Genomic DNA, 15,880 nt, shown 5'->3' on the forward strand with positions numbered 1-15,880 from the left:
AAAAAAGTTACAGATCATCTAATAATTTACGTACCTACTGTTATCATTGCGAAGCCTTATACAAATAGAAAAATGGGTTTTAAGAAAACCATTATGTTTTTCATTGTAAACATTATTTCTCTTGGTTTAATGCGTTTAGGAATACAATTTCTTTACAAAAAAAAAAAAAAAAAAAATGCTTTTAATTAAATTCCTCAAATAAAAAGACAAGTACTGAAGTTTTTTTCCAATCCTAATGTATTCCTTTATTTTACATACATATCCAAATAATGAAACTATTCTTTTAACACATCTCAATAATAAAGGCATTGTAATATAAAATTAATGTTTATTTCTTCTCTACCATTCACACATCATTCTTTTATTATATTGGGATTTAAAAAGTTCTTTAAAAGGGGGAATATTTGACAATAATTTTTTTATTAGAGCACACAATTACATGGATATTTTTTATTTTCAAAATTTTGTACATCTGTATTTTTTTTTTTTTTTAAATTATTATTATTGCTCAGGTTTCATCTTCTATCGTAGATGCCAAAAAGTGAGAGAAGTTTTTTTTTTCCCTTGCCACTGAAATATTCTATAGATTTTAGATTTATTTTATATATTCTACAGATTGCTTAACCTAAAATGGTACATGATTTATCTCCACGAATCTTAAGTAATTAAGCAAATTATAGGCAGTAAAATGAAGTTTTATTTGAAATCTGCTTTTTAAGCAATTTTGAAATGTAAAAGAGAAATGAAAGAAAAATAAATGAATAGATAAAGATCACAAACTGCTTGGATTAGAATGAAGAATCCATTTAGCAAACATTTTAATGGAAACAGAAAATTAATATTCCGTTTGAAATCTCACAATTTACAAACCACTCGCAAACACATATTTCTGTGAAAAAATTGATTTAACAGATACTTTTTTCACTGAAACTATAAATGTATACAAAAGACAAAACATCAATAACATCAATTAGTTCAAATGTTTGTTAACATTTTAACACATTTTGATTGAATGAGTGTGTAACTGATATGTGTGTGTGTGTGTATACGCGTGTGTAAATCCAGGTAACAAACGTTTTTATGGAAAAAGAAAAGCAACTTTCTGTTTGAAATCTCAAAATTTACAAGCCACACACAAACACAAATTTCTGTCGAAAAATTGATTCAACAGATCCTTTTTTCCCAGAAACTAAATGTACCTGTATATGCAAGACAGAATATCAATTAGTGGAAATCTTTGTTATCTTTTCAACATAGTTTCATTTAATGAGTGTGAGTAATACATATTGTGTGTGCGTTTGCATACGCGTATGTAAATCCATATAACCAACTTTTTATGGAAAAAGAAAAACAATTTTCAGTTTGAAACCTCACAATTTACAAACCACACACAAACACAAATTTCTATCAAAAAATTGATTCAACAGATCCTTTTTTCCCAGAAACTAAATGTACCTGTATATGCAAGACAGAATATCAATTAGTGGAAATCTTCGTTATCTTTTCAACATAGTTTCATTTAATGAGTGTGAGTAATACATATTGTGTGTGCGTTTGCATACGCGTATGTAAATCCATATAACCAACTTTTTATGGAAAAAGAAAAACAATTTTCAGTTTAAAACCTCACAATTTACAAACCACACACAAACACAAATTTCTGTCAAAAAATTGATTCAACAGATCCTTTTTTCCCAGAAACTAAATGTACCTGTATATGCAAGACAGAATATCAATTAGTGGAAATCTCTGTTATCCTTTCAACATAGTTTCATTTAATGAGTGTGAGTAATACATATTGTGTGTGCGTTTGTATACGCATATGTAAATCCATATAACTAACTTTTTATGGAAAAAGAAAAACAATTTTCAGTTTGAAACCTCACAATTTACAAACCACACACAAACACAAAAATCTGACAAAAAATTGAATTAACAACTTATAAAAACGACACTTTACTAAAAAACAGAATCATGATTTAACTAATTTAGAGACTTTATGTAGCTTTGAGCTTAAAAAATCTTCTGGTAGTTAGAAAACTGAAAGTTTTTTTAACAATAAAAGTTTCCTGCTTATTACTAGGAAGGAAAAATAATATAGGTTGCATATATTTTTAAATATTTATCACTAAGGAACTCTATTAAACTCTTTTCATTCCTTAAAAAAATCCAGTTTTTTCCAATTTTTCCAAAAAATAAATAAATAAATAAAACCTGAAAAAAAAAAAAACTTTTTTCTCCTTCTTTGCTTTGAAATTTCCGATTTTTTTTCTAATTAGGTGAAATTCTAGTGGCATTTCTATTTAATTTTGTATTTAATAATAACATTTTAAGTTTAAAAACCACAATTTTAATGCTACACGTCTGCTCAGTTTTTGTACTTTGCGGTCCTGAAATACGGAGCGATTGTTTTTTTCTTTCTTTCTTTTTTTTTTTTTTTTTTTTGTTATTTTCTTTATCTACATACATACTACAATTCCCAGCGTCATTAGCTGTTTTAAAAACAATACTAGAATTTTGACAGCTTTTACGTTCACGAAAAAAAAAAAAAAAAAACATAATACAGCACCGGCTATTTTAGTGGGCAGCGTTTATAATTTAAAAATTTCATGCGATATTTTTATTTTTAGATTAATATAACTTTTAAACATTTCCCGAACAATGGTACAGAAATTTTGTAATAAACAAAAAATGAAAGAAAAATATCAGTTTTACTTTGTTAAAATATACACCCAGCAACACAATTATTAATATTTTTTTTAATGCGTTGGATAGGGACTGCATAAACAAAGTTCTTAGAAAATAACCCAAAAACTTACGAAATAACTAGGAACTGCTTCTTTAAACGAAATCAAAATAAACCAAGTGACGAAAATTTTGCCGAGTAGTCAGAGAAAATTTCCCGAATAAGGAAATTTTTGGAAGGTCACAGTTACCTCCCATCGGGGTGCCCCTGTCGTCACTTGAAGATACTACCTCGCACTTGTTTTATAAATAATTTCGTCCATTGAGTCCCAATCTGATCAAAATTTTCATATACCGCACAAAAAAAAAAAAAAAAAATTCGCACAAAAACAGGTTTGAGTGTATACGTAAATATGAAAAATTATTCAAATAAAAAAGATTTTTAACAGGGTTTGCAAGGTTTTGGACACTAAAGTAAAAACCAGGGTTTTTACCATCTTGTCCAAAACCCTTGTGTTCAAAACTGTCCGAAAGTGTCCAAAACCATATTTTTAGAGAAATTATATTTTGTGAGAAAACATAAAAAACATAATAAAATGTGTCAAAGTAATGTTTTATATTAAACATTTATTCAATGTGAACATTTAACTTATTTATGCAGCTGTTTTTAATCTAGTTACTACATAGAAGTTGAAACATTGATTAAAATTTTAAATTTGTATGCATGAGTTTTTTTTTTTTTTTTTGATAATTGTAACAAAATTTCCCATATTTTAGCATGTGAGCAAATGAAAGCATAGCAAGGTTTTTACCACCCTGTTCAAAACTAAATTTTTTGAAAAACTATATTTTGTGAGAAAATACCAAAAAAAAAAAAAAAAAAGAGGACAAAGTGTGTCAAAGTTATGTTTAACATTGAATTTAAGTATAAATATATATGTAACTTATTTATATAGCTGATTTTAATCTAGTTACTTAGAAGTTGTATTCTTTATTAAAAATTTCAATTTGTACACATGTTTTTTTTTTGTTTTCATAATAGTAACCAAATTTTTTGGCATTTATGCATGTGTGCAAAAGAAAGTAAAACTATAGTGCAGTAATTGACTTAAATGCAATAAATTACAATTTGTTGTAGTTACAGACTGTATTATATAAAAAAAATATGAATTAAAAAAACAAACTGCACAAGTTTTAAAACATACGTGCATAAATTTAATCAATTTTTTTAAGACAAATAGATACCTTTGTGCATAAAAGTCAAGTAAGAAATAACAACGCCAAAAAGCACAAATTGCAGATTGCTGCAGACACGTGTTTCGGCGTTACAAGGAACGCCTTTTTCAATGCAAAAAGTAATGAGCTTATGGATGAAAAGACATCCGACAAAAGCTAAAAAAAATATACGTAAAATCTAAAAGCGAGCAACAACACAATTAAAAGTTTAAATATATATATATATATATATATATATATATATATATATATATATATATATATATATATATATATATATATATATATGTGTGTGTGTGTGTGTGTGTGTGTGTGTGTGTGTGTGTGTATAATAATTATAATATAAATGAAGAACATCAAAAGCCCATAGATGCGCAACGCAGCAAAACTAAAAAGCCAAGTAAATATATCAAGTATACAAGCCAAATAAACATTTCTTTAATAAAAATAATGATGAGGAAAAATAAAATACAAGCAGCAATTTAATAGAAAAAGTCGAAAGGTTGAATCCAGAGCTCATCAGCCGTGGAGAATTCAACTAATATGATCAAAAGACCAAAAAACTAAACTACAAACTAAAAAGAGAGCTGGAGCTTAAACTCTCTTTTTAGTTTGTAGTTTAATTTTTTGGTCTTTTGACCATATTTATTGAATCCTAAACGGCTGATGTGCTCTGGATTCAACCTTTCGACTTTTTCTATTAAATTGCTACTGGTATTTTCCTTTTTCTCATCATTATTTTTCTTAAAAAATGTTTAAAAGTTGTTATTTGGCTTGTATACTTATATATATATATATATATATATATATATATATATATATATATATATATATATATATATATATATATATATATATATATAATGCGGCAAAAAGCCCCTCTGATAATCCGACCACTGATAACCGAGTTTACTGTAACAACAAACTCAATTAACAAATGATAAAAAACAAATTACCGTTTTGGAGCATTTTATCGCTCAGTACACGGTCGCGTTAGACAACAACAGAGTGCATGTGTTGGGTCGAACCGTCCCGGGAAAATTATATTTAATTGATAAGGGAACAGATTTAGACTTGATCACTGGCGACGTCCATCACGGAGTTACCGGAAAAGCAAAACTCTTGATTCAACCAACTGTTGCTGCAACACCCACTAGTGCGCTGTCATCCCAGCTCTCACGAATCCCATCTCACACTGAAGTGACCGCTGCGAGTCTTATAGAGAAAAGGGGGAAACCTTGTGGGCCTGGTCCAAAGCCCAAACCGGTTCAACGCGCCAAGCGATGGGAAATTTCTTTCAACCAGTATAGTAACATGCAAATTTTTCATGTTCTTTAATTTGCATGTCGGCCAAATTTTGCAAAAACTATCACATATTGCACTTAATTCTTTTAATGACATAAGCGTTCATTATAATTTGTATTTTTTAATATTTTATTTTGGATTTAGTTTTTTATTATCTTTTTTTTTTCTCTACTTTCGTTAAAAATACTTGACAGTACTTTAATTTTTAATAACAACTTGAATATTAATTTATATTTTCAAGATCGATGTTGATTTTTGTAATTACACCGAAGATGAGGAAAATAATTTACCCTTTTCAAGGTTGCAAGGACGAGTACAAGGGAAGAGCGATCGCCCCCTCCTTGAGCTCGGATGCAGGACTTTCTCTCTTGGCATATAAAATTCGAAAAATGTAATTTTAGACACGAGCTTCAATAATGTTACGAAAAAAACGTCTCTCCCTCGGAATTTTTTCAGAATTGTAGTCTTGAAAACGTAATTGTGGCACATTAACACTTAAGTCACGTTGATTGGAACTTTGCATAGAAAGTTTTTTGAAGTACCAAAAACTCAATTTTTGACTATCTTAGATGACGGGTTTCGGGAGCTTCCCTCTAGAAAGCTCTTTAAATCGAAATCCTAAAAGATAAATTTTATAGGATACCTTTGATGACTTTGTTTAGAAATGGAAGTTCCAAACTAATTTTTAAAAAACCTTAATTTGAGACGATCTTCCATGATGTTAGGGAGGCGGATGTTTTGAAATTTATAAAACAATAAGTATCTGAAATCAATCGCCCCCTCCTTGAATATTTTCTGGATCGGTCCTTGCAGGGTTGCCAACCATGCAGAAACTGTTCGAGGAGCATCTGTTGCGATTTTGAGGAGCATTTAGAAATTTTGCCAGCAGCTCGGTGTTTTGTATCAAAATCAATACAAAAAATATATAAATAAAACTCTTATCTAAAATTGTTTTTGATCTTTGATAATCATTTCAAGCACTGGCATAAAAATAATTATTTTTAAATAAATAAAACAGCTTTAAACGCTATGTCATGCTTTGAGTATAAGCATTTTTAATTTCCAATATTTGCATGCCTGTCATAATAAACTAATGAAATATAACAAATTTAATTTTATTAAAAGCTTTGGTAAGCTTGGTCAGAATTGAGACCAAACGGGAATTGCGGACTACTGGAAAATGCGGAATAGTTGACAACCCTGCCTTTTGCATTTATATTTGTGGATATGCCATATATAAAATTAAAAATCACTTAACAGAGTCACTCTTGCTTTGAATTTTTAGCCTCAGAAGACAGATCAGTTTTGTTTGAAATGGCCGAAGAAAGGACAAAAAATTATCTACTTGGTATTGACAGGGGGCGATTCACCTATACCAATCCAGAAATTGAGAAAGCTTTTGCTAAAATGTTTCTGTTTACTTTAAGAGATCTAGAAGAATTATTGTTTTTCTCAAATGTGAAAGTGCTTTAAACAGTGCAGTTTAACAAAAGATTTCAGAATTTGACACAACATGAATGAAGAATGAAAGCCGCAATTGCAATCGTCCTATGATGAAACTTGTTTTCAAATGCGTTCCCAGTGGCGTAGCGAGAAAAAATTCTTGGGGAGGGGGTTAATATTTCTGAAGTTTAAAGTAAAGCCATGCCCTCGAATTTATACACACACACACACATATATATATGTATATATATATATATATATATATATATATATATATATATATATATATATATATATATATATATATATATATATATATATATATATATATATAAAGTTTTGGGGTTCATGGGGGGTTCTAACCCCCTATCCCCCCATGGCTACGCCACTGTGCGTTTCCGCCATTTTAAATATACTTTCGAACCAATACACAAAGATGAACAATAATCCAAATGTTAACAGAGGACCAAAACGTAAGTGCACGATTTTGAATCCTAGGGCTGCAGGCCAATATTTTTTGATGTTAACTTATCAAGAAAAAAAAATTGTAGCTCCATTAATGAGAGATGAAAAACCTTTTATGCGCCTAATTAAGTCTCATAAAACTGATTAGGGGGAGGGGGGATGAAGCAGGGGCGGATCCAGATAGAATTCTTGGGTGGGGGAGGGGGGCATTTGGAAAAATATGATGCTTTGAAAAATTTTTGAATTTTACAAATATCAATATAGGCCACGCCATTAACAGCAAAACATATGCGTACCTTCCGAAGAAACCGGAGAAACTAAGGCCACTATTTACATGAATACAAAAACAACGCCGAGGAGCTATAAACCCACACTGAGGCAGTTTCAAGTACAGTAGATCCTCGCTTTGCGCGGGTTTATTTTACGCGGTTTCGATCGTACGCGGTTTGAGATTTGACACTTTTACTATTTTATTTTACGCGGATGAGTTTCGGTTTTACGCGGATGCGGCAATGCAAACAGATAAAATTTTCCCCTCTTTCAAAATCCAAACTCCTAAAGATTGCAGATTGCGCGTTATCAACTGCATTTTGGCCTACTAATAATAGAGCTTGGGCCACTGGAGACATTTTGTGCGATTGGTTACAGAGCTCTTTCCAGAAGTAAAGTTACTAAATTCACACAGTTCAGAACTCACTGGAAGAAGAGCTTTTAGGAGTGACAAAAGAGTCCAAAACCAACGAGGATACCGACGTCGGTGACGCACAACCAAAAACGTTCACATTGAAAATTTTGAGTCTTTCCTAAACAATAGAAATCATCTTTCTGATTTGTTAGTGAGGGAAGATTCTATCATGGAAATGACGCAAGTGATCATGGTTGCGTTAATGCTCTGCAAAGGATTACAGAGAAAAAATTTTAATGACTGCCAAAAGACTACCATAGCCAGCTCCTCTTTATAAACAGGACACGAAATTAATTTATGTTTTCTTTATGCATGTTCTACATAAAAGTCGATGTAAGTACACATTAAACTTATTATAAAATTAGTTATCACTAAAATGAAGTATTTTGTTATCTACGGAACCAGAGACCTCCCTATTTTAACACTAGTATTAGGTCTCAATTTACGCGGTTTCGACTTACGCGGCATTTCCGTGGAACGTAACCATTGGTCGTACAGAGCGCTTCTTTAGCTTAAATTATTCACAATTAAATGTACTTTAAAACTGGCATTCTTATTTAGCATCACAAGTTGCACAGTTTAGGAGTTAGAAAGAAAAAACTAAAAAAAGTCCGAATATTTCGCAGTTTTTTCGCGAATTACGCAGCGAGCACAGGTTTTTGAAAACTGCAAACTTAGATTTACACTACCCTAATTGACCCAAACAATATATTAGAAAATCAGAACTATATCGTGCTTTGCGATTTTAGCCCCCCCCCCCCCCCCCTCCCCTTTTTTTTTGCATAATATGACTGGAATAAATACTCTGCACACGTCCTTTCTTTCTTATCTACCTATTTTTAGGAATGGACTCGTTTTTTTTTTTTTTTTTCAAAGGACTGCCTGATGCCATGTTTACAGTCGGTCTACAAGACTAAAGCGGATCGAGGGCTTTATACAAGACGACTCTGAAAGGGGGAAAAGTAAACATTTTATGTGCGTGCCCCGCTCATTTTAACGTGACTCTGCATAATTTAGAGGTTGACACACATCCGCAAAAACTGGTATCCCTACATGCGTCTATTTCCGCCTGTTAACCGGATATTAGCCTTTCCACTTCATAGGTGGTCAGATTGTGAGTTAAAATACACTCGCCACTTCAGAGAAAACACTCACCAATGGCTAGTAAATCATGCAATGGAGTCGCTTCCGAAATTTTAAAAGTGTTTTTTTTTTTCTGAAAGAGCATGCTTAAAAACATAGGATTTGGCCATTTTTTAAAATAATTTGACAAATCTTAACCCTCCCCCTCATTTTGAAAAAAAAAAAAAAAAAATTAATCTTTGCACAGATACAACTTTATTTTTTACGCTTCTGCACATGACATTGCAAGTGATGAAATGCCATTCACTGATGCCATTAGCGAAGAGCGCACAATATTTAATTCGTTTCTTTATTCACATGTACTGTCAACGATATGTTTGATAGCAAGCATAAAGCGCAATATTTAATTCGCTTCTGAATTATCATAACGTGGAAACGCGGTAGACAGCAAGAGTAAGCATTCAGCTAAAGTGAATTACGTACCAAAGTTCATCACTTGTAATGTAATAAAGACCCTGCCTTGTTTAAAAATCGGATAGTTCAAAAAATTAATTAAAAATTAAGCGTTTTGAAAATAAAAGATTTTTTACTTTTCACTGATGGAAACAACTCCATTCTTCACCCCTGTTCATTAGTGTTCGTTTTGTGTGATATAAAATAAAAAGGTAAATTGAATTTTATGCAAAAAGAACTTTCAGAAACACTGAGTAAACACCCGGCTTTACAGTGCTGGCCAAATTATTAGACTAAGACTGTTTTAAAAGCAAATTCTTTATTGATTACATAACACATTAACGAACAGTGAAATAATTATCTAATATTTAGTATGCATTCCCTTGTTCTTGATGAGCATTTTAAGTCTTTTTGGCATACTTTTCACAAGGTTTACACCATTTCTTCACTTTTTAAAAAAGGAGGTAAAAAATTGTTTATGCTCACTATTATATATACTCACATACACATACTCACTAATTACCTAAAACTAACTTTAAATATAACAGAACACACCAATAAAAAGAACTAGTGAAAACTAGAGAACTGTTTAAGCGATTGAGGTTATTTTCTTGGTAAGTCATAAACAAAGAACATAAACAAAGCAGACAGTGCTGCCACCTGCAAACATTAAATTATGTTAAAGTGGCGCAATAATCAGTGTACAGTATGTACTGCACTTTAATAGTAAAATAAATAGTATTTTAGTACAAATAGTGTACAAAAAGCAAAAAAAAAAAAACTCCTTAGTCTAATAATTTGGCCAGCACTGTAATTCTTGATTGCGAAGACTAGAAACGAATTCAAGTTGTTATTACTTTTTTTGCCCGAATGGACTTCGATTTTAATGAGTTTTTTTTTTTTTTTTTGAGCAATCACGATTGCTTATAGTTTTTATTTGAGCGTCCTTGATGTCCGGTTCGTTTTTCAGAATGGACCAGGGGCCTCTGCAGCATTGCCGTCCACCGGAGGACGGAGCTGCTCCTCTGGTGCTAGCCTCCACTAGCAGCACTGTCCACCGGAATCCCCTCCTCCTAGGCGGTGGCGTCCATGTCCTGCATACACACACTCCTACATACACACACGTCTATACACAAACACGTCTTTACACACAAATACACATACACACACACATGCAAACACTCATGCCTGCACACAGACACAAACATACACGCCTACATACACACACACAATCGTGATTGCGAAAAACATATTTTGAATTCCAGATGTCAGAATTCAAATTAATTTTTTTTTTTTTTTTTTTTAATCGTCAGAGAGATGTACTTCGAAAGATGCAGAGGATGAAGTGGAAGCTCGCCCAAGATGAGTGATGGGGAGGTGGACATCCGGCTGCTCGCTCTCCGAAGACAGCAGAAGAGGCACCAGAGCAAGTCGAGTACCATCGAACACCAAGTACTCGAACCAGCTAACAATACTTACTCCAGAGTAAGTACAGAGTATACATCTTTTTGAATAAGGAAAAATGACCAGGAAAACGATTTTTTTTCTTATCATTTATTTCCTTTCCTTTTTTTTTCTTTCGGACGTAGAGAAAAAAATTAAAACTGTATATAAAATTTACTAGAAAGCAGGTAAATTGCCCTTATTTATTTATCTATTTATTTATTTATTTATTTTTTGTAAAACTTTTCTTTAAAAAAATGAAAGAACATATGCGTACAAAGTGGCCATTTCAGTTTCATGCGGAGGACAAAATGGCTACTGTTTCTACCACTTAACTCAATGTTAGAAAATTAGTGAAAAAACTGCAATTTTACGTATTTCAACAACTATATATTAAAGTTTTTTTTTTTTTTTTTTTTTTTAAGGTCCTGAAGAGCTGCACAGAACTGTAAAAGCACTTATTTTCGCGAAAAGGAAGATATCAGTGTTTTCGCGAACTGAAAATGCGAATTTTATGTGAACAGAGACGAGAGTTAATTAAAAAATTAAGTTGAAATGTATCGCAAGCCTTAAATGTTCACGACTACGATAGGCTCGCGAAAATCGCTAAAATTAACGCCTCGTTCAAATAAGTGCTTTTACAGTAATCATCTATATCACGTCAAGTCGGAGTTGTCGGTTTTGAACAATGGCGCAGATTGCGCCATTGAAATTTTGAGGGGGGATGTTTTGAGGGGTATTTTTCACTTTTTGGGGGTTCTTGCTTTTTTTGGGGGGGGGTAACGATATTTAGGAGGGTGGGCCCTTGGTCTTAGGGGGGACCCCTGCTTCCCCTGAGCACGTAAATATACCTCGGACAATGGAATCTTCAGTGAAGAGTTAATTTCATGCTGTATGCTGTCAGTTGATTTCTGCATTGCGTCCCCTAACTAGCATGCTTCAGAAATACTGCAATGAAGCAGAGAATCATCGACAGAGGTGTAATCTGTAGGGGAAATCTTTCATGAGTAGCAAAACATGTGGAAATGATGTTGAAACTTTGAAGAAGGACTTGCAGAAGTTCATGATACTTGCTGTCTGAGCACCACAGTCCGGATTTGGCTTTTTCCCTTCTCCATCTTTTTGCTCACATGAAAATCGGGTTCGTTGGACACATGCTTGGTTCAGAACAGCGTAGCAAATTGACTGCAAGGTCTAACGGTTGCCTTTTATAATGAAGGTTAAGAAAGTTGGTGCTATGACAAATATGTAATCTAGAACAGTGACTATGGAGAGACGTAGTTGAAAAACGTTAGTCGCTGGTAAACGGCATTTGACTGAGGTAATGTGTTGTGCTCTCGTCGATTTCTTTAATTTCAAGGGAAAGGACAAAACAACTGGAATCTCGGAATCGGAGTAAAATGTTTAAAAGTTTTATTGGGTGGAGGGGAGGCTACCTCTCCACCCAATAACCCCCCTCCCAGACAAGGGTACCACCTTGGCTCTCGTCGGTCGTGGATGTTTCATGTTAATCAAACACTTAGAAAATTCCTATGTTGAAAGCTTTTTGACGACAATAATCGATGACAGCAATGTTCATTCATTACTTTGATAACTAATGTTATAATAACATCTTTCATTTTTGGACAGGTTAGATCGGGCCACTCAGCCTACGAAACGACGCCTATCAAGGCGTACACCATTACAGATTCCTCTCGCAACAGCACCCCTCGTCGAAACTCGTTTCTGAGCAACATTGCAGTACCTCTTTTCGACGAAGACGTACGCATCGCAAGGATGCACGTACCACCAGTCGTACGTTGTGAGGTAAGAGTACTGTTTTTCAAAAAATATGAAATTTTAATATTTTTCTCGTATGATTTTAAGTAAATCCTTTATTGTTGTTTGTCAACTAGATCTAGATGTAAACAAACCATTGCGCCATTTGGCGACCTCAGTCACGTGTTTGACTTAGAAAAGAATAGATTGTGCCAAGCAGACGGCGAATGCGAATCCTATTGGTTAACCTCATTTTTATTCAAAAGAAAATCCCCAAAAGTTACAAAGCGACAAATCTTCTGGAAACCTTTTAGTTTATTTTCAGTCTATGTACTCCGTGAACAAAGTTTCTTTAAATGGTTGTTTCTTAAAATTTTTAGAGAAAAATTATTTTTCACGTGAAAGTAAAATGTTTACTAAATTCAGACACACACACACACACACACACACACAAGGGCGGATCTAGCTTCTGATTTTTCTGATGGTGATTACTAAAACATGAGCACATGAATCTAAATAGGGGGAAGTTGGGAGTCACGAGTGCAATATTTAACAATAAATAAGGTATCCTGGGCTCTCCCTCCCCCGGCACTGAATGTATCAGTCAGTGGCTTGCAATTAATATTACTTAGAGAATCAGGATTTTTTTTTTCTTATTGATCCACCAATAATTTTTTTTCTTTTAATTTAACAATTTGAAAAAAAAAAAAAAAAAAAAACAAGAATTTGTGTGTAAAAAGATTTAAAAAATAATAAAACTGATGGCCATTTAACTTAAAATTTTACAGATCATTTGAGACTTGATACTTATTCTCATTTCTGAATTTTTTGGCCCTATTCCTTTAAAACTGTTTTGGGAGTATATTACAGCATTCGAACTTGAGTTTGAAAAAGAAATTTGGGAAAACAAAAAGTATTTTCAAGTACTTTTTATTACTTTTACCACTTTTATTGATATCTCTCCTTTCTAGACATAGAACATCAATAAATCGCTCTCTTGTTATCTATTTTGGTGATGTGTTTTGAAATTGCTGCTATCCAAGCATAATGAAAAATATTTCTGATTTCACCAAATCTTGTCAGCTTTGTTATTACGTATGATTGTCATGCAACTTTTCGTGACGAATTGAGCACATGTAGACGCATGGCGTTTCAAGACAAAATACAGTACTATCAGATTCGAGGCACCAATTTATCTGCTACACAATTCAACCATACCAGTCTGGCATTAATTGAAATGTGCTGCAGAACTCCACAATTTTCCGAATCAATTAAGAACGGACACTATTCGGATAATTGCATATTTCCGTAAAAAGATCCATTTTATGCAATTTCTAGCGGTAAGCGCGGTACCCACACGGCTTTACCCGTAGTTGAAAATTAAAAGGTCATTTGGTTCGCCTGTATATTTACAAATAATGGATGATGAATTTCTCGCCAATTTGCTATGTTAATTTGCTCACCCATGTTATGGTAATTTGCTCGTCCTGTTATGGTAATTGACTCGTCCAATCTATAATGGTAATTCGCTCGGTATTGCTGCAAAAATAAATAAATAAATAAATAAATCCACCAATGGTGGCTTAAAATTGGAATAGAAAAAGAACAAAATCGAATATTCGAAAAATCGCTTTGAGGTGCACACCCCCATGCTGCCAACTAATTACCAAATTTCATGAAAATCGGCCGAACGGTCTAGGCGCTATGAACGTCACAAAGATCCAGTCAGATATCCAGACTTTCAGCTTTACTATTAGTAAAGATCTATATTTATGCTGAAAATGAAAGAAAAAAGCTATTATCAAAGAAAGAGAGCTTTTAAGGAATTAAATAGAAAGAAAACGCGTTTCATACGAACCATACAAGTGCTGTACATTAGTCGTGCACAGAAATTCTGGTACCTGTCACAAATGACTTTCACGGGCCCTCCTCCATATTGTTTACCCCTACGGTTCTACATATGAGGCAGGGAGAAGCAAAGGGGTACAAGTGGACATTATCACGTTTCGAGTAAAACGCGTTTAAAGATTAGCTCCTAGGAAGGCTTTCATTGAAAATTTTTTCTAAATCATGCTGTACAGCAGCAACTACCAGGGCAACTAGCTTGCTACTATTATCATCCCCAAGACCAGAGGAGAGGTTAACCTACCATGCGTACTGGTTATCTCCAAATTTTTAATTTTGCCACTTACATCCCTTTGCTTCTCACTGCCTCATATATTTCACCCCTCAATTTAAAAATCTTGGGCCCCCCCTTCAGGCTCGAGCCAACAGGTGTCCCTTCTCGCCCCTCCCCCTCCCCTGTGTGTACATTCCGTATTGTAATTGGAAGTCTGAACATCTCGGTCAAAGTAAGCCGTTCGTTTGACTAGTTTCGCGGAAGGAAGGATAATAGCGTGCGTTGCGCAACAGAATCGTTATTTTGAGAATCACAGCAAGTGCAATCTTTGGCCTTACTCCTAGTATTATAATTTTTTGCTAAAATTCTGTCAATGGTTTGGGTAATCAGCGATGATAGTTGAAGTTTGGATAATCAGCGAGGATAGTTGAAGTTCGGATAATTGGAGCTCTACCTTACTACTCGAAGCGGAGAAAAGCTCTTAGTTTAGGAATGTTTTTTTCCCTTCCTTTCTTTCTTTATCCTCCCCCCCCCCCTTTTTTTTTTCTTTTGTCCCATTGGAACTGCCATTGCGTAAGCTGCCATTATCTTTTTGCTGGTCTGGTGCAAGAATTCACCAAACATTAAAATATATTCATTTTAGAATAGATTTTAATTTCACCAAACCTTTTCAGCTCTGTTATTACATGTGATCTTCATGCTACTTTTCTTGACCAATGAGCATACTGGAAAAACTGGATTCGAACAGCATCTTATTTCAATGGGGTTGTTTCCTTCAGTCAAAAAAACAACTTTTAGTCACTGAAATTGGTAGAAAAAAAATAATTGCATGGAGCGAGGAAAAACTTTCATTTTCTCATCGTTTAATTTTTAATGAATTTTTTGAAATGTCTGATTTCGGAAATAAGGCGTGGTCCTTATGACGTCACAAGTGATGTACTTTTGCGCGCTATTCCACTGGCATGCTGAATGCTTACACTTGCTGTCTACGCGTTTAGAGGGTATGATAATTAAGAAGCGAATTAAACATTACGCACTACTCTTGCTATCATCACCCATATCGTTGCCAGTACATGTGAGTAAAGAAGCGAATGAAATACTTCGCTCTGCAGTAACGGCATCAGTGAATGGCATTTCATCACTTGTGATGTCATGTGCAGAAGCGTAAAAAATAAAATTGAACCGATTAAAATAATTTTAAAAAA

At 33.5% G+C, this 15,880-nt stretch overlaps 1 protein-coding gene across 3 annotated transcripts in view; it reads left to right on the forward strand.

Annotated features, from left to right (window-relative positions):
* LOC129222130 (uncharacterized) overlaps positions 1–15,880 on the forward strand; it is a 71,885-nt gene that overhangs the window by 37,366 nt on the left and 18,639 nt on the right. For all 3 annotated transcript variants that reach the window (XR_008580569.1, XM_054856580.1, XM_054856581.1), the window contains exons 2-3: positions 10,669–10,840; positions 12,428–12,604. Coding sequence is in view for 2 of the 3 variants with exons in the window: in XM_054856580.1 (XP_054712555.1) it covers positions 10,718–10,840; positions 12,428–12,604 (300 nt within the window). In the remaining variant the exon portion in view is untranslated. The remainder of the gene's footprint in view (positions 1–10,668; positions 10,841–12,427; positions 12,605–15,880) is intronic.

The sequence above is a fragment of the Uloborus diversus genome, chromosome 5, assembly GCF_026930045.1.
Source record: "Uloborus diversus isolate 005 chromosome 5, Udiv.v.3.1, whole genome shotgun sequence".
In the NCBI taxonomy this organism is placed as follows: Eukaryota; Metazoa; Arthropoda; class Arachnida; order Araneae; family Uloboridae; genus Uloborus; species Uloborus diversus.